General features: G+C 40.6%; 1 protein-coding gene across 1 annotated transcript in view; it reads right to left on the bottom strand.

Annotated features, from left to right (window-relative positions):
* CNTNAP5 (contactin associated protein like 5) overlaps positions 1–20,423 on the bottom strand; it is an 885,765-nt gene that overhangs the window by 133,077 nt on the left and 732,265 nt on the right. Inside the window, exons 17-18 of the mRNA XM_030800870.1 lie at positions 18,873–19,091; positions 1,600–1,839 (exon numbers count right to left, since the gene is read on the bottom strand). Coding sequence (XP_030656730.1) covers positions 1,600–1,839; positions 18,873–19,091 — 459 coding nt within the window. The remainder of the gene's footprint in view (positions 1–1,599; positions 1,840–18,872; positions 19,092–20,423) is intronic.

The following is a 20,423-nucleotide window of genomic DNA, read 5'->3' as shown; positions in this document are numbered from 1 at the left end:
TAATATGAATGGTTTTGGAGAAAGGAGCCAAAATAAAAAAAGAAATTTGGCTACATTTAGAACAATATGATCTACGAGATCTTTGAATAATGTCCCCAGAGAAATGCAGAGAGGTCTACTGTTCATGTCCTTCCAAACAAAAGACTTGGTTAGAGATGCTGAGAAGAATGCCTGTGCATTTCAGTGCCTGGGTCTGATAGGATTTATTCTGTTTGTGCTCCTCCCAGCATGTGGGATGGTTCAAAGGGCAGCATTCACACTTCTCAGGGGAAGTTGTTCAGAGACTTCCCCCAGTGTGAATACCTAGCAGCACTTTGCTTGTTTAGCTCATAATATGAGCCCCTGGAATGGAAACTTTTATTTTAAGCTTCCATGCAGTTAACCCAAAAAGTTTTACCATTAATTTTCTCCCAAGAAGCATACCATGCTCTTCAGCAATAATAAGTAAGTAATTCAAACTAATTCAGAAGAAGGCCCCTGTATGAATGAACGGAGGGCTCAAACTATAGTATCCTTCAAATAAAACAGTGAGTGCTTTTTTTCCCTTTTGTTTCTAAGTTCCAACAGTAGTAAGCTGGACTAAATAAACCATTGCTTTGTAAAGGTGCTTCGAAGATGTGCTTTAATGAATTGAGAAGAATTATTTATAATTGCTCTGATTGTTTGTAAATGGTGTCTCAAAGTGATTCAAGCATTTTATTTTAATAATTTAAATGCTGCTCTTGAAATATTGTTTACATTATTTACTGAACAAACTTTTTCCATCAATTAAATAAACTTTAAAATGTTGCAAAAATTGAGAGTACACCAAATCTTTTTCCTTATGTTTGAAAAACACTACGTATTTATACTGAATATTGAGATTTTCTAGTTTCTTGAGGTATCTTGAATTTATCTAGAGAATTTACACAATAATCCTCATTCCTTGTCCAAGGCGTATATCCGTGATTATTAATTTGTGTCAATGTAATAAACTCATGAGATTGTAAAGGGGTATAGGAAAAGCCCTGGAGCAGAAATTTTGACTTTCAAGTGTGTTTCAGTCCCAGCCCACCAATGAACTAAATATGAGCTTTCAGACAGGGCTTTTAAAGCCTCAGACATTCACTCAAGTCACCTGCAGAATAGGGAGATTTCACCAAATACACGGTACTGTGTTTACTAATTGACTGATATTCTCTTTGTTGTAAAAAATAATTTAAGATGGCTTAAGTATCTTCAAGGCTCCCCCAGGGCTAGATTCTACAATTCTTTGGTTACATTTGTGGACTGAGGGATTGGAAGTGGAAATATGAATGTGTTCACTAACAATCTAGCTAACAACAGAAATGTGAGTCCACCTCTTTCTCTACTTAACTGGCTTTTTGGCGGTGGACAGGGTGTTTTCCTGTAATTATCCATCCAGTTCAGTTACATTGCCAGTGAACACACGTAATACCAACAAGTATATGCAATTACGTTGATGAACTACGCAGACTGTCTAAACAGAGGCAGAGTAGATGATAAAGACTGTCTCAGAGTGTGAGTATCACATGGCCTGACCATAGCGTGTAGGTGACACAGCACTGCACTCAGGAGAAACAGGAGCGCCTAAGGTACCTTTTTTGCAAAAGGGCCCTTCATAAGGTGAATTGGTGCAATCACACAGGTAGCCATTGTGCTTCTCCACACACTTGCCCCCGTTGTGGCAGATGCTGCCGTAGCTGCTGCAGTGGCCGGGGCAGCCTGGCCTGACTCCAGACGTGACCTTTGCCCTCTCTTCCAGGTCCAGTTTCTGTCCATTCAAGTGTAAGGAGCGAATGCATCCTAGGAAGCCTTTCTGTCTGGATGATGTTCCCCCTAAGAGGTTAAATAAAAGGAAATAAATATAAGGTATTATAGGGCTCAATACATTTAGGTTTAATGCTGGCATGGGTAAGAGTTAAGTAGTTCTCTGTTGTCATGCAGGTCTAAATTAATTTTTTTATTAAAGTTTCCAGTGAGAATTGGAATTCCGAAGAGGCTCAAAAAAAATGCATGTCCAAGAAACATGGGTGGAGCTAGAGACCACTATCTTTAGCCAACTAAAGCAGGAACAGAAAACCAAACACCCCATATTCTCATTTATAAGTGGGAGGTAAATGATGAGAACACTTGGACGCAAAGGGGAGCAACGAACACTGGGTCCTACTTGAGGGTGTCGGGTGGGAGGAGGAAGAAGATCAGAGAAAAATAACTATTGGGTACTAAGTTTAGTACCTGGGTGACAAAATATACGACAAATCCACGTTATACAAGTTTACCTACATAATAAACCTGCAAATCTAGCCCTGAACCTAAAATAAAAGTTAAGAAAAAAATACACATCCTTCTAGGCTGGGAACCCCCTCCCTCAAGCTCTTTCCATATACACACAAAAAAAGTGAAAGATTGTAGTTCCTATATTTTACAGGTTTAATGGTAAAACTTCAGATGGCCATGTTTCTTGTGAAAAAAAAAGTTCTTACACAGTCCACAGCACACTTTCTTTTTTTTTTTTTTTTTTTTTTTTTTTGGAGACAGAGTCTCGCTCTGTCGCCCAGGCTGGAGTGCAGTGGCGCGATCTCGGCTCACTGCAAGTTCCACCTCCCAGGTTCACGCCATTCTCCTGCCTCAGCCTCCCGAGTAGCTGGGACTACAGGCGCCTGCCACCACGCCTGGCTAATTTTTTGTATTTTTTTAGTAGAGACGGGGTTTCACCATGGTCTCGATCTCCTGACCTCATGATCCGTCCACCTCAGCCTCCCAAAGTGCTGGATTACAAGCGTGAGCCACCGCGCCGGCCAAGCACACTTTCATTTGAAGTGGAAGGCACAGAGTGGGACTGTCCTTTCTGGCAAAGTTAGACAGAAGCTGTTAGGTACACCAACTTAGAAAACCTCAGTAGACTTCCTAATGCTTGCACAGTGCAGTGCAGTAGAGTGGAAGGTGGGTAGACCAGAGCCAGATAGACATGGAGTCAAACTTGTGTCACTTGCTCATTAGCCATATTGACCATGGAATTACCTAAGCCTCAGCTACTTGATCTATAAAATAAAAATCAACCTATTGTGCAGTGTATAGTGAGACTTCATTAAGATCATACAACAGGCCTGGCATGGTGGTGCATGCCTGTAATCCTAGCATTTTGGGAGGCCAAGACGGGCTGATCATCTGAGGTCAGGAGTTCAAGACCAGCCGGGCCAACATGGTGAAACCCCATTTCTACTAAAAATACAAAAATTAGCCAGGCATGGTGGCAGGCGCCTGTAATTCCAGCTACTCGGGGAGGGGGGGGGTGCTGAGGCAGGAGAATTGCTTGAACCCAGGAAACTGAGGCAGAAAAATAGCTTGAACCGGGGAGGCGGAGGCTGCAGTGAGCCGAGATCATGCCATTGCACTCCAGCCTGGGCCACAGGGCGAGACTCTGTCTCAAAAAAAAAAAGAAAAAAGAAAAAAAGAAAAAGAAAGAAAATAACATAGAATACAATACCTGTTAAATCACTGCTGCTCTTTTATGTCTTCTCTTGCACCTTCACAATGGCTAGAACCAGGTCCTTAATATATATGTGCTGATTAATCCTTAAATTAAGCTGATTAATAATGAGCTTATTCTTACATTATGATTTAGAAGACAGATTTCTTTTTTGTGGAATACACAATAGGCTTGTAACCTTCTGCTGAGGATATATCTTAAAGATTTCAGAAAGATTTTATATGTTTCTTGAAAATTATTCAAGAATCAGGCAGATTTAATATTTCAGAGTATTTTGTTCCCACCAGAAATCCAGTATTCCACCAGCCTACCCCTCTGATATCAGAAAAATGTGTATTGAAAGACAAGCCAGGAAATTAAGCTAAGTCCCATTATAAGGTATTTATTTGGTGCTGAAACTCCTGGGAGAACCCAGGGGAGGTGGAGGTACAGAATGGCCTTAAAGAACACAACTTTTGTTTCAAATCCTCACGCTCAAGTCTATACATATGGATGAGTGAAAGCCACACACAGATCTTTGAGGTCTACCAGATGTACTAATGGAGAGGAGGAGAAGGTGGAAGGGAAAATACCAAGGTCAGGACCAACTTGTCATTCGTTTTCTGTACCCTTACATCTCTCATCTGAGCCTCATTCTAGAAATTATTCTAAAACTTTATTAAATCTTTGTCTGGCAAATGACCAGATACAAATGTGTCCTTATCAAAGTGGATCAGATGAGAAATTGAAATGCATAATCTTAGACAGGGAATAGAGATGTTAAGTGAGAAACAAAGCTGTAAGTTAAAGGAATGAATAGATAATTTAAAGAATTCCTGGCATTAGTCAGACTGGCCCAATGGTGGGTCAATGGCTTTGAGGAAAGCAAGGAAATAATTAGAAATGGGGAGGATGTGAGGGGGACATGGGGCAGGGGAGAGTGGGGAGAGAAGGGCTGTTTTTCAAAATCCCACCAGGTCAGCAGACTCATAAATATATGTATGACATTCACTTGCTACATCCAAAGACATTTATCCTAAGGGATAGATCTCATCTTGCATTCTGAAGTAATGATTTATAGAATACAATATGTGTTCAATTATTTTATTTTCAGTTCCCATAAGTGATACCCAAGCAGGCCAGGAGGCCAAACCCAAATTGCATTCTCCTGTCTGTCTCAATTTTGGTAAGTAAATCTCTTTAACCACAAGATAAATCAATTATAAACACAAGCAGATCATAGAGGAAGGTTCATTATTTCTTTCCTGGAGAGTGTGTAGAATAAAGAGGAGAGGATTTAGGTAGTCAAATGTTTTGTTTGGTTTTGTTTTTCTCATTTTGTAGTCACTCCCCATGGTGGATTTGAATAACTCTTCATATATCTTGTTAGTGTCATTTTTCTTTTAGCAGAAGTGAAGAATGCAAGATCTATTGCACATTTTCTTGCATGTGACTTAGTCAACAACTTTATTAATAGAGAAGAAGATGACTGAGGTGGGTGGTTACTCGGGCAAAAATGCATTCCTTAAGGTTTGAGACTTATAGAGCCTGGTGATAGTGACACAAATCTGGGTGATTATTTCAATTACAGATGCTGACAAAACATAATGACACAGTGAGTTATGAACTCAATTGCACAGTGAACTAAATTTCCATTTTTACCTGGCTGTTTTAGTCTTTACAAAGAAGAAAACTAGGAGTAAGTTTGCTTTTTCTTTATAAAGAGAATAATTTTTTAAAAGCAGCCCTTCTTACCTACTATGTATAGAGAGTTGTTGGAGGCATGAATCTTCTGTAAAACTTATTGTACAGAAACAGAAAGGCAACAGTAATCTTCCCTCATCCTCCTCTCTCACTGTCCTCCTCCCCTACCCCAGCCCTGTGGATTTTCTCTCCCTCTCCCAGAAATCTCTGTTTCTGAATCCATTTGCTTCTCTCTCTCTCTCTTCTTTCTCTTTCCTTCTTCCTTCCTTTCTATCTTTCTTTCTTTCTTTCTCTTTCTTTTCTTCTTTCTTTCTTTCTTTCTTTCCTTTCTTTTCTTCCTTCCTCTTTCTTTCTTTCCTTTCTTTTCTTCCTTCCTCTTCCTTTTCTTCCTTCCTGCCTGCCTATTTGTTTTATTTTTCAGACGGAGTCACATTCTATCATCCAGGCTGGAGTGCAGTGGTGTGATCATAGCGCACTGCAGCTTCCATCTCCCAAAGTTCAAGCAATCCTCCTGCCTCAGCCTACCGAGTAGCTGGGACCAAAAGCACACACCACCACGACCAGCTAATTGGTTAAAATTTATTTTTATTATTTATTTATTTAATTTTACTAGAAATGAGGTCTTACTATGTTGCCCAGGCTATCTCAAAACCCTGAGCTTGAGCAATCCTCCTGCCTTGGCCTCCCAAATTGCTGGGATTACAGGTGTGAGCCACCATGGCCAGCTTGTCTGCTTCTTTCTATGCCTGGAGACTGCTTTCAGTATATTCTCTGTCACCCTAACCTGAATCCCTGCAAAAACATGCTACCTTCAGCCCCTGCTCTTCCTTTCCATTCACCATTTTGTGGCCAGAATTAATGCAAATTTGAAAATGTGATTCTGCTGTACGTGTTTGATACCCTTAGGAAACTAGTCATTGTCCTAGGGATCAATCTGAAATTCCTGATCACAACTGACACAGCAAGGAAGATCTGGCCTCCTCTTAACTCATCAGCTTCTTTCTCCCACACTCCCTGCACTGACTTCAGTGCACCAAGCATTCCAAACCACTTGTGGCTCTCATGCCACATGGCCTATCTAGACTTTGCACCTCTTCACATATGTTGCATTTACTAGTATGTTATCCATCCCCATGCACTCCACTGCTTGTCCTACACTACCTCTGTAGTCGCAGACATGCACACCTGAACTCATATAAACTTATTAATCATTTATCTTTCTACCCACCGAACATTTACTTATTTTAATTATTTGTCAATTTTTTAAAACACAGAAAATACTTCTAAAAATTCTAGTTAGTTCCTCATTGAAAAATCAGAACATCTCTTAAAAATGAACCTGCTTTCTTGCATGGCAATTCTCAGCTGCACTGGGGTCAGCTCCTTTAAGATAGGGCATGCACTCTCCACTTGACCACAGACCCCACCAGGATGACTTCACTCATTCATGTTGCCTTCCTGGCCACTGCAAGTATTTAATTTTTCCCATGTTGCTCTAATATACTTTTATTTTTAATTGTTTGTTTCTTGTATACAGTTCACTGTAATTTTAGAAGAACAAAAAACATGTGGTTTTATACTTAGAGAAGCTCAAGGGTTTTTTTTCTTTTTCTTTTTCTTTTTTTCTCAGCCTTAATCTCTGAGCTCTTTGAGGACCAAAGCAGTGCCTCTGGTTCTAAAAACAATATTTAAACATACTAGTCATACTAGTTGTAGGCTAGAAACTTTATACTAAACTCATTAAATCGTCAGTGGGAAAGAAGGTATTCTTCATATCATTCACATTGCCTAAGAAACTCAACATCCACATTGCCTAAGAAAACTTAGCGTCAGAGATTGCTTTGGCCAGAGTTGGGAATTAAACAGATTTTATGTAGCAAAGCCTGGAATCACACTGGACCTGGTGACCTTCAAAGCCTGCATGTAGCTCCTTGCCCTAAAATTCTAAGATGAATATTAGATGATTTGGGTCAATACCACAACTAAGTGATTCTTCCAGTGTCTTCCTCTTATCTCTTACGTGTTTTCTTTCACCAAATAATATACCAGCATGCACTTATTCTCTCAGCTTCCCTATCAGTCTTTTTGACAACTTAGACCATTAGTTGGCTGGCCTAGCTAGAAGCTATTTTGTATGATACTCTTCAGCTGGCCCTTGGTATCAAGTGGGTTCATTATGATGATGTTTCCTTGGACTGAGTATGAATCAACTCTTAAAAACTTCACTATCATCATTCTAAGCCTGTCTTTGAAAACTTCCATGTGTCAGTTGGACAAATGCTCATTGCTTTCAGAGAAGCATCTCAATTCCTTGTGCCCTCCTTGAGCACAAACGCGGAGCCTCTATTTCTCTCATGTGTGTCTGCTCTTTCCTGCACATGCTCCAGCAAAACTCATTATCAGAGAAGCCCCTGGAAAAACACAGACTGCATCAGGTCAGGCTCTTATTTCACAAAAATTAGTACAGTGCCACCTTTCCATCCTCCCTTCTTCCCTCCCACCCTTTCTTCCTGCCTTACTTTTTTTTTTTTTTATGCCCTTGAACATGGAGCAGCTTGTTTTCTACTGAAGTTCAGCTGCATTTACCACTTAGAGTTCAAAAAGCGGCAGACTTTTTGACTAAAGTGGCAGAAGGTTTAACATATACATGATGAATAGAAACAAGTATGCTAACTATCGATTATGTTCTTTTTTAAGCCCTGGTTCTCCAATTGGCAGAATCTTGGTACCAGGAGGAAATCCTGCTGTAGACTTTAATTTCAAAATGTGATTTCCTTAAGGATAAGGCATGTATCTGGTTGAGTTTTGCCAGATAGAGAGATTTCTTGCTCAGGAATCACTAAACATACACTATTTAATAATACTGGTAGTATTAACTGGATGCCCAAAATGTAAAATAATAATAATAGTGATCAGAATGAAGAATTTATTTAATATCAAAACCTCTACATGCTTCATTGATTTAATCCTCACCACAAATTTTGACACCTCAAACCAAACGCCAAACCCCCTCAGGAAACTGGAAAAGAGCTTAGTGATAACTTGAATTTGGTTAACAGATTAAAATAATTTCCTTATTTGTTTGGTAGAAATAAATGTTGTGAAAGACTGGTGAATAATAATTCATCAATCCATGTCAAGAGCCATTAAAGCATTGTTATTACTGGCTTCATTGCACTTTTTAAAGAAAATAGCTGAAAATGGAGCTCGGAGGAGGATTACAAGCGGAAATATTAATACTTAATTGATCTTTTGAAATAGTTGTTACAGACTGGGGGAGGGAAATGTCTGACAAAAGAGAATGATAAATAAGTCATGGTAATTCTATATGGGGAACTACTTACAAAACCATTAAAACTTATGATGATGAGAAAACTCAACTTCAATGATTGAGGCTGTGTTTAGTACTGTGTTTTATTGTTTCTTGTGTTCAAGAACAAATGCAAAAGTGCACAGGAATATATGACTTGATAATTTTTCACAAACTGAACACACCAAAGTAACTAGCAACCAGATCAAAAGACAGAATTTTACCAGCATGCCAGAAGCTTCCTTCCAGTCACCAACCACCCCTTCTAAGAATACCGCTAACCTGTTTCTGAAATCAGAGGTCGAATATGATTTAAATTGAATCATATTGCATGTACTATTTTGACCCTGGCTTCTTTTGCCTAGCATTGTATTGATGACATTTGTCCGTATTAATAAAGGACGCTGTACAGCATTCTGGTGTGAGAAACATTTCATAAATCATCTTACTTTCTACTCTCAATGGGCATAGTATAGTTTGGCAATTATGAATAGTGCTGCCATAAGTAATCTTCTGTATTTATTATGGTTCATATTTCTTTTGGTGTATACCTAGGAGTAGAACTGTTGGTCATAGGGTATGCATATGTTTGACTTTAGTAGATAATGCAAAACAGTCTTAACTGTTTCAATTTATACTCCCACCAGCAATAAATTAAATTTTAATTGTTTGCATTCTCAGAATGATGCTTTTTTTTTTTAAAGTTCTTTGGTCAGTATGCTAAATGCCAGTGATTATTTTACAAACTACAGATGAAAACAAAAATGTGAGCAATTGAACTAAAATTCTCCCAGTCCTGGGATACTTATTGGAAAACTGATTTACGCTTTCCATTTCTACCTATGGCTTGTGGTTGGTCTGAAGCCTCCCCTATACTGGGTTCAAGCTAGATCTTTCCTACTGTTTAAGGTCCACATGACCTTCTAGTACAGAAAAAGATATCAATTTCACAATACATAATGATGGGGACAAGTTAGAATAACAATAATAACAAAGATAAAATATTGAAATATCTAGAGGCTTTTAGTCTTTTGTGAACACAAAGCAAGCAGGACACATTATCATCCATATTTTCCTGCTGGGCATGCAGGCACCATCAGAGGTTACGTGGCCTTCAGGAATAAATGGAAGGAAGCAAGGTGGCTTTGCAGAAGATAAAAGAGGAGAAAAATGAGGGCAGATAAACAAAAGGATAAAAAACGATGGAACCAGAGGAAACGCATAACACAATATGTTCTGACTGAAAGGGGAAAACTGCAGGCTTCAGAAACTCTAAGAGAGTGGAGGTATTATAAAAAAGAAATGAACCTCATCTACATATGCACACATATATACATAAATAACTGCTCCACTGCCCTCCATTACTGCTTTTGGAGCACACTCCTCTGGGCAAGGACTATTTCTTATTAGTGGGTGTGTGGACGAGACCTTGTCAGCCTGAATCTGCCCTTCAGGGCTACAGCCTCATCCTGACAGTGACCCCCACCCCATGTTTTTGATGAATTAATTTATCTGTGAAAGGATGGGAGATGAAAGGTAGAAAAGGAAGGATCCTTGAGGATAAGAGTTTGTGGGAAAATGGCAGAGAATGAGAAGCAAAAGGGCACCTGACTCTGTCATCGATACAAGCACCATCTCACTATTTTAAGGCAAACCCGAGCCCAAAGCAGGGCTCCAGTGCAGTGTAGATGGCGGCGGGGAACGCAGTGTCCGTGTAGAGTACCCCAAATAGACAGCAAGGTCCGGAAGGATGGTCAGTGTTAGGTCCTGAGGCATTTGGGCTCCAGATGTCCTCCCAGATACCTGAATAAGTGATCGATTGGCTTAGCAATGTAAGAGATCTGCTTCCTACACACTGAGTGGGCACACAAGTCTCAGGCTGCCTTCCAAGGGCCAATTTCCTTAGACACTGTGCTAACTGCAAATTAATCTTATTTCACCAATATAAGAAAGAGAGAGGCAGGAAACAAGTAGTTACACAACCTAAGGGAAATAGAGTCTGGGGCCTGCCTCTGCATGGAGTTGGGAGCTGCATCCAGTTTTCCCTGCTCATACCGCCTTGAATACATACCATATACCACAGCATGAAGGACTTACTAGAAAATCCAACTCACTTCCCCCCTGAGCCTGTACCTCCCAAAGAGCGAATGGATCTTATTTATCTCCATGACCCCATTGCCCAGCCCAGAGCTGACTGAGCATGCACTCAGAAAATATTTGCTCAGTAAATTATGGAAGGAAAATAATGTGAGTGGGGAGAAAAGGATAAAGGACAAATAAAAGCAAGTGGAAATGCAGAATCAGACCACTGCCCCTCACTCCTCATCCTGCAAAATGCTCCAAACTCCATCTAAGCACCCACAGGCTTTTAAAGACTCTTTTGGGTGAGATAGTAGGAAAGGTTGATCGCTGGGAGAATGAAGAATAAATTCTGCTAAAGAAGGTCATTTCAATTTAAAACAATCACATAGCCTGGCTTTTTGCTGCACTTTATTCTCAGTCCAGACCAAGAGAAGGTCAGTGGCTGAGGCAAAATCCTGACTGCCTAGAAGGCATTGCAAATGTGTGAGGAGTGTGGTCAGCTTTCAGTTTATTTCTGGTATCCTTAAATAACAAGTAAAGGTCCCATTTCTGGTCTGGGCACATCCTCTCACTACCAGATTGGACACAACTCTCTGATTTGGAGAAACAACCCAAAACTGTCTTATTGAACAGACCGGGAGAAAATAATAGCAGTGAGAATGTAATTTAGCAATAACAATTCTGAAGCAGGCGTATGTGAACCATATAGTAATTTGAAAATGTGGTTTTGAAATCTCTTTATCTTTAAAGTCGATGGCCAAGAAAATGGCAAGAAACTTTCCCCTTTATAAGGACCTGCATTCAGCTTTTGAGGCACTCACACTCCAAGTACACTAGTGTGTGGGGACATTTCTGTTGATTTGTGAGAAGTAAAATCCAGCGTAGGGAGGGATCTTTCCCCCTGGAGCCATTACACCAATTGAGTATGTCCTTTAAATGTCAAAACCCCTGAGTTTCCAAAAGCAGTGTCTCATTATTCCACTGGGGTGAGGGCACAAATCATTTTCCATTTGAAACAGTCTTTTGCTTGCCATTCTTATTTAAGAACCCTTAAAAGAAAATCCCAAGTGGAGCAGGGACATCCATTGCTGCATTCAATGTCTGAAACTGATTTGCAAGGTATTGATTATTATTAAGCCCAGTGGGCAGATGGAATAACTGAGGCTCAGAGAGAGTAAGTGGCTTGCCTAATACCATAAAGCCGCTAGTGGAATGGATGGCACGGGGGGCTCTGCCTTCATTCACTTTCATTAATCCATTAGATTTTTATTGAACACTAAATATATTAGAAAACCTCTACTGGTCCCAGAGATGTGAAGATAAATTAGACACTATGTCTTCCCACAAAGAAACTCCTAGAAAGGGGAGATGCAACAATCAGGTCAGTATAATCAGGCGTATTGTGTGTGCTCACAGAAATAGGGGGGTATACCAGGATAGACTCCCCTGAGAGGAGATAGTTCATCTGACACATCAAAGTCTGCATTATCAATGAAGAGGAGTCTGTCAGGTAGATCGGGGTAGGGGCGGGCCCCTTTTAGTTTGAGTACCAGGACCTTTAAAGGGTAATGAAGCAAAACCATGCAAACTTGGTCTTAATAACCTACTAGCATGTTTTGGAAAAAGAAAGTAGGAGGGGAAGAGGCATTATTTTATAGCTAATTCTCAGGAGAAATGAAAAATAAATTTCACTTAAGAAAATTAATTTGATTTAAAAGAAGCGTGTGTGTGTGTCTGTGTAAGTGTGTGTGAGCGTGCACACATGTGTGTAAGTTGCACGAAAAATGTATCTGATTCTGTCTCAGGTTGGGTTCACCAGAAAGCAAGTTCTGTGATGGAGTTAAGGGTACAGGATATTTTTAGGGGAAACCTTGGAAACCACACTTATGGTCGGACAGAAGAAAAAAAAGTATGAATGGGCAGAGAAGTGAACTATGGTAAAGGCCCAACATCAGCCCAGCACAGTCCCACCAGGAGTGCTGAAACCAGAACGAATAACCAGAGATGTTCCTTCTTGGGCCCAATAGTTGTGCCTTTGTACTCTGGCTCATTCACTGGATGTGAATCCCCCTGGAAAGGACATGACCTTGGTCGAGGCTTTCTCTGCAGCTGAGGCAGCTTCTGAAGGTGCAGACAGATGAAGACTGTCCACCAACAAGCACTCCCAGCCACAGGGCAAGTCCTTCTTTGAAGGGAGACCTGGACAGCAGATTACATGGTCCTACCACAGGTCCCTAAGCCCCTCTACACATGGAAGATGAGCCTGAGAGCAGATCCTTATTTACCTTGAAACAGGGATGATAACACTGGAAGCCGAATTGGAGCATGGCACTTCTTACCTCCTCTTCTACAAAATCACCTTCCTTACTGAAGCAGCTTTGAATCCACATCCCTTTCTTCCAGGTTCAGAAGAAACTCTTTTTTTTTTTCTTTTTAACTTGTCTGTATTTGTTACAATCCTTTTAAGCAGAATGTGACTGGGACACTACATTACCATTCAGAATCCTCTCTCTGAGTTATTTTTGAATGGCTTTACAACATGCCTAGGTAGACTTATAATTTCCCTGCTCTGAACTATACTTTTCTTTGGAAAACAAGTCCCTTTTGGAGAGTTTCTTCCATTAAGTTGCTTCTTGGTTTATGAAACTGTGTTCCTGTCTTCTGGCTTGAGTGTGGAACATCCCCAGACACGTGCTAACAGGATTGACAGGATGATCAAACTCAGTCTGGGTATTGATGAAGCTAATGATGCCAGCGCTGCTGAAACTGAAGCAAGGCCACCTTCAAAGGCGATGATGACACATTGTGCATGGAAGAGGTAGATGAAGCTTTGGCTGAGGCACCACTTGTGCATGTGTTCAAAAAAAACTTGATAACAAAATGAGAAGAGTATAACTCCGCCGGTAGGACTTACTGGAGGTTTCTGACACACTTCCCATCCCCTACTCTGCCCAAGGGCTTTCTCACCTCCTCTGAGTCATGTGCTTCCTCTCGGAAGACTCAGAGAAATGGAAACCAGCTCACTAAGCTCTAGGCAGTGTTGCAGCCTCAGCCTGCTCTCCGGTTTGCTCTTTTCCAACTGGGAGCTTCCCTTGTGGCTACTCAGCATGTGGCAGTCATATTAGCTCCAGGGCAGCCTGATTTCTTTCCTGCAATTGCCCCTCAGATTGGATCCTTGAATGTCCAGGGAGAACTGTTTTATTGTCCAGAAAGATCTGCCTTAAGTTTCTTTTTACAATTAGAATGCCAGTTTCACATAAATGATGCTCTTCTAATGATTTCTTTCTTTACTGAGTTATAAATGTTGACAAGTGGAAGTGCCAAGAGAATCAAATTACTGCTTCTAACTTGGAGTTTTTGTGAGGTCTGAAGCTTGGGACCTCTCTTTCTGAGCTGCATGAGAAGATGATACCATGCTGCATTCTCCTTTAAAAAAGACAGTATGAATCCTGACACACACACACACACACACACACACACACACACTCACACCCCTCCATTCTGCTTCAATTGTCCATTGTCAATCCAACAGAGACCAAAAGATCACAATATGAGCTCAATTAAAGCAGAAGAAGTTGTAGACAAACGTTTCAAAAGTGTGTCTTAAATAGTAGGGAGCAATCTGGGTGGCCAAGGTGGGCAGATTGCTTGAGCCCAGGAATTGGAGACCAGCCTGGGCAACAAGGTGAAACCCCATCTCTATTAAAAATACAAAAATTAGCCAGATGTGGCAGCGTGAACCTGTAACCCCAGCTACTCAGGAGGCTGAGGAAAGAGAATTGCTTGTACCTGGGAAGCAGGGGTTTCAGTGAGCTGAGATCCTGAGATCGTACCACTGCACTCCAGCCTGGGTGACGGAGAGAGACTCTGTTTCAAAAAATATATAGTACCGGGTAGAAAACACTAAAATGGGTGTTGGGATGGGTTAAATGTATCCAATTCTCAACATCTTCAAGAAGAGACAAAATTTTGCTGAAAGGATGATTTAATCATTCACTTTTCCTGAATATAAAAACAGAACTAATGTTTTTTCAAACATTTTCAAGCTACAAGAACCTGATTTTGTGGAGCACTGGTGTTAGGGACAAACCCACGTGTTCTTCATCGTTTTTTGTTGTTGTTGTTGTTGTTTTTGTTGTTTTTCCACTAAAGAAGCATTTTTGAGTGGACACTGGGTGCTCTTCTAGTGTTTCTTATGTGGCTACTGAGGCAGTCCCAGGGCCTGCCTGCTAGCGCTCAGAGGTCTCTTACCGTCTTCTTAAACCAACCAGAACAATTTCCCTTATGTAATTGGTAAGGGGACATTGAAAGTCATACATTAATGTTTCCTAAAAAAATTGAAGTATACTTAATATATTATTTAACTTTGAAAAAAATACACTTTTATGGGGAATAGTAGACATAATCAGAGATTTATATAATGTTAAAAAGACAATTATTTCTTCACTTTTTGTTTCACCGTTGACGTCATGATAATTATTATCCTCCATGCACAACAGCTTTATGTAAAAATATGCTAATAGCTAATTTTCAAATTATTTCTCAATGTGAAGAGAATACAGATCTCTTCCTATACTGTTAGACACATGACATCATGCCTAATGGAAAGCACTACAGGCGTGCTTCAGGACGGCTATCTTCATGAGGCACTCACAAGAGTAAAATATAAGTTATTATTCCAAGAGGAGACTGGGGCCAGTTATCTATGTGTTGCATTATGCCACAAATCAAGAGTTTAGGAAGTGCCAGAGCACAAAATTAACATGTGTGCACCAAGCCTGCCTGGCTTCACCCTTGACCTCACTGAGTTTGACACCCTTCACCTGAAAATAGGAATAATAATTCCCTACCAGCCTGGAACAAGAACAGCAATTTTGGGGGATCTCTCCAAATGTTGTGACTTATCAAGTCAGTGTAGTATTTTCCCCAGGGGATTGTAAGTTTGGAGTAGCTTCAGTTTATTTTGACACAAATAGAGCAGTGGGGCCAAGAAAAAAAAAATAGGCCCATGGGAAAAATAAAAAGTAGAAGGAAATAGAGTCATAAAATGAGACTCACAGGCCCCCATCTTCACAAAATTTCCACTCTATAATTGCTGCATATTTTGAAAGATCTTGCGTTAGGTTTGGAGGGAATGAGACATTTTCTTTGCTGTTACATACACATGGGCATGATGGTAGGTGTAACAGTTGTTCCTAATTTATACATGCAGATAGCAGATCTTCAAGCCTTAGAAGAGCGGTTACAGTCTCTTCATTTTCATTCTGCAGATAAAGACAATAGTACACTCATGCTAGTTAGTTTTCTACCCAGGGCCTATGGCTTGTTGGCATCTGACCAGGAATGCATACTCAGATCTCTCCATTGGATCTTGGATTTTTCTTGCCTCATCCTCATATTGATGGACACATTAGTGGGGAATAACAAAGCAGAAGGGGCGGTACTATTGACAGTTCCAAAGGTGAGAATGCCACACGCTTGCAGCTTACATTTCAGAAGCTGAATGTTGTGAAGAGTCTCCTGCTCTGTTAAAGAAATGTGACTGGTGAAATGGCATGGCTGCAAATGTCCCTAACCATCATGATGATATAACAGCCTGAAGTTAAAGTATTGATTCTGGAAATCCAGTATGCACTGACTCATGTATCAGCACTTCAACCTGTCACATTCCAATGACAGGGGCAGTGCTGAGAGGAACATCCTATTCTAAAAACGCAGCCTATTTCTGGTACTCAGGAAACACTCATGACCACAGCAGCTGTGTCAGTGATTACAATGCTGAAGGATGCTCCATTTTGATTGAAAGATCCTTCAGTGGCCAAAGATATCTAGACAGACATATCCAAATTAATATTTAAGTAATGCTACACTCAATCTATTCCAGTAAAGAAGCACATGCCAATGATCTCTTTTCCTGCCTAGCAAATATAAATATCCAAGGCCTCTCAATTTCTGAATAATACAGAATGCAATTGTTCATTTTGGTGACTATAACTAAGCACCAAAATGCTTATTTATTCATCTATATATTTATAGAACAATTGAATTGTGCAAGATGGAAATGTTGAGACTTCAGCTTTGTTGGCTACCTGACATTTCTAAATGGGCATATCACTGAACTCTAAATAGGAAAATTCAAACTGAAAGACCATTAAAGTGACCTCCAACCGCATTTTATTCTTCTTCAAGTACATTAAGACAAATTCAATAAAGCAGAGTAACATCTGAGATGGGACTTATTGGAGAGAAACATAGCAGAAGCAGGTGCTCTTGCCACAGCTGACCTTGGCTCCAGCACCAGCAAGCTATCTCCTCCAGACCCATCAACATGCTCTTACAGCTCACTGCATTTGTGATCAATTTAACCGAAACGTCTGAAGATAGAAATCTGCCATGAAACACAGCTGCCGCCTTTCCCTTTTGACTTGCACAAACTTTATCACATATCCAGTCCATGTGATAATTTCGTAGCTACGTAAAATTTGCATGAAAGGGTAAAAAAATTATTCCATCTTTATATATACCTTTCAGCCAGAAAGATTCATAAATACTGCCTGAAGATAAATTAAACTTTGGCATGGAATATAATTTATGAAAATTGTGAAACACTTGACTTGATTCCACCAAAAAATATATTAGATTTTGACGACTAGCAACCTTCCTCAGAAGTCACCCATCAAAATGTGATGTTTAAATAGAATTAAAACAGCAATATAAATTTTTAAAATATTTCAATAGTGAATCATATCACATATATGAGTTATTAATTAAGCAAATGACTTGCAATCACAAAACTGTTTTGATCATTTATATCTTAGCTTCTGCTGGATCTGGGGAACATGACAGACAAAGAAAGAAATATGGTTCTTGTTAAGAAGAGGGAATATGACATCCTCACACTCTATTACTTATTTTCTTTTAGCTGGTGTGATTTTAGTGACTGCTTTCCTCAGAGTTAAAAGCTGCACAAACCTAAATTTAAAGGAAGCAAGTAAGAAACTTCCATTGAGTGCTGGTGGCATCTCATCACTAGCAGTAAAGCTATGTAGTGTGGGAGCTGGCAAAAAAAATAAATAAACAAAAAAGGAAACAAAGTTAAATCTGGGTAGACTGACAAATTCTGTTACTTATTTACATCACTGTTCTAAACATCTGAACTCCAAGCTTTATATAAAAGCACACTCTTCGTTTTGGTAGTATTGACAATATTTCTTAACTTTCAGAGCTCGATTTTGTACTTTAAAGCTTTACAAGCCCTCCTCAACCTACGTTAATTTTTTAAAACTACAGCTATAAGGCTCACCTTGTATTAGTCTCTCTCTCTCATCTCTCTCTCTCTCTCTCTGTCTCTCTCTCTCTCTCTCACACACACACACACACACACACATACACGCACTCCCTTATGTTTAACAAAATGTAAAAAATATGACAAGGGAAACAAAATGCCAACATAAGTGTAGTTAAGGCTCAGGCACTGAAGAGAGACTTCCAAAACCCCATGCTCTCTTCTCTGTGAAAAACACACACACACACACACACACACACCCCAGAGGATTATGAACTCCTTGAAAAACAGTGGTAGTGCTCAATCCATCTTTCAATACCCACTTTCTAACAAGATACCGACCAGTTGTAGATGCTCAGTGACTATTAGCGGAATGAAAGAAGTGAGGAATGACTAAAGAAGGGTGCCTGGATCTTTCCAGGCCCCCACCAGCAGCAGCTGCCAGTTCAGATGAACAGCCTGTGGCAGGTTGATCCCCAGTGCTATGATTTCAGGGTAGCATCAAAGAGGCCCCTGATAGATCCCTTTAGAAAGGGATCATTCTTCTCTCAACCATGTTACTGATGACGAAAATCCCTTTAAAATGGCTCAACTATATCATTGCATGGATATCAACAATTATCAGGACTGGGGTAGCACTTGGAAGGGCGGCCCATGACTTAGAGTCCACACCCACTAAGGTGTAAAGAGTTGACATGTCCTGTCCCTTGGAGTAGATTTATATTACAATGATGAAGAACAAATGGGGTCTCTGGACATCTGAAGACAATATTACAAAAAGAAAATGTATAGAATCTGGACAACTTCAAAATTTGCTAAAGGTTAGCACTATCTTAACTTCATGTAGCTGATGAAGCCAGAAAAAAAAAGAATGTATAGAATGAAATTTACCATCAGAAATGATTTATGACATTTTGATCATATCCCAGATCTAAAATAAAAGAGAAATTTTTCTTGGGCATGGTCACACAGTGATCTTGTAGGGTTTAGCACAAAGGGAGCCTTAAGATGTCCCCTACCTACAAACAACTGGCTGTTCAGCTGCAATCGAAAATGGCCCTCCTCCGACGTCTCCCTGGTGCTCCTTGGAAGGTTGTCCACCTGCAAGGAGGTCTCCTTGAGGTTCCTCTCAGCCCGGACATAATGCCATTGGTTGTCATTCAGAAGAGAAGGAGACTGGACTACAAGCTCCATAGGACCATTCCCGACATCGATGGCAAAGGTGATCTCTGAAGGAGCTGAAACCAGAAAGGAAAACAGGAAGAAGGATAGAGGAAGTTGTTAGCACATTCAAGGCACAGGCTGCAGTGGGAGAAATGATTGTAAGTCAATATCAATGTAGAGAAGACTTCCTTTGAAATTCCTGCAGCTTTGAAATCACCATTAATAGTAACAGCTACCAAATTAAATGTGTATACTTGTTGCAAGCTGTTTTTTTCCTGCTACTTTTGCAAATTCAGGAAACAGGATAGGCACCTGGACCATTCATTCTGATCTGATAAACCTGCATGAATGCCGAGGCCCTGGATTTTCTGGATCTGTTGTGGCTTCAGCTGTGTCCTCCAGGATATCTGCAGACATGAGGTTAGCAAGGCAGCTCCACTCCTGCAGGGAGGAGACTTGGGCCCTGGGAAGTCCAGTGCTTCCTCCTTATTTTACTAATGCATGTTATATAAGCATTTGTACTGTTTCCATAATGAAAAAAGCTCAGAAAGTTGTATTGCCTTGTCCAAGGAGACGCTGCTGTAGGTGGCAGTGCCTGCAATCAAATCCAAGCCTCCTGTCATCACATGGGACTCCTTCCATTATTCTTTCTGCCTCCTCTCTATAACAATCTTTGTATAATGGAAGCCAGATGGCACCCAGTCAGAAATAAGCATACTGATAATGGTGAAATGACAAAGGTGATGGCAGCGGTGATGGTGGTGGTGGTAGTGCTAGTAGTAGTGGTGGTATTGATGGTGGTGGTGGACATAATGTTAATGATGATGGTGATGGTGGTGCTGATGGGGGTGGTGGTGATGGAGGTGATGATGATGGTGATGGTGGCGGCGGTGATGATGATGGTGGTGGTGGTGGCAATGGTGGTGATAATGGTTGTGGTGATAGTGGTGGTGGTGATGGGGGTGATGGGGGTAATGGTGATAGTGATAGTGGCAGTGCTGGTGGCGGTAATGGTGATGGTAGTGATGGTGGTGGTAGTGATGGTGTCATCATTGTTGTTGGTGGTGATAATGGTCATGGTGGTAGTGGTGGTGGTGGTGATGGAGGTAATGGTGACGGTGATGGTAATAGTCATACTGGCAGTGCTGGTGGTGGTAATGGTGATGGTAATGATGGTGCTGGCAGTGGTGGTGTTGATCGTGGTGGTGGCAGTGGTGGTGATGGCGGTGGTGGTGGTAATGGTGACAGGGTGATGGTGGCAGTGCTAGTGGTGGTAATGGTGATGGTGGTAATGGTAGTGGTGATAGTGGTGATGAAGGTGATGATGATGGTGCCAGTGATGGTGGTGGTGATGATAGTGGCAATGGTGGATAACCATTAAGAGAGAGAACTGGAAGAGGTAGCAC

Source organism: Nomascus leucogenys, chromosome 20 (genome assembly GCF_006542625.1).
Source record: "Nomascus leucogenys isolate Asia chromosome 20, Asia_NLE_v1, whole genome shotgun sequence".
Classification (NCBI taxonomy): domain Eukaryota; kingdom Metazoa; phylum Chordata; class Mammalia; order Primates; family Hylobatidae; genus Nomascus; species Nomascus leucogenys.
This window is presented reverse-complemented; position numbering and strand designations above follow the sequence as displayed.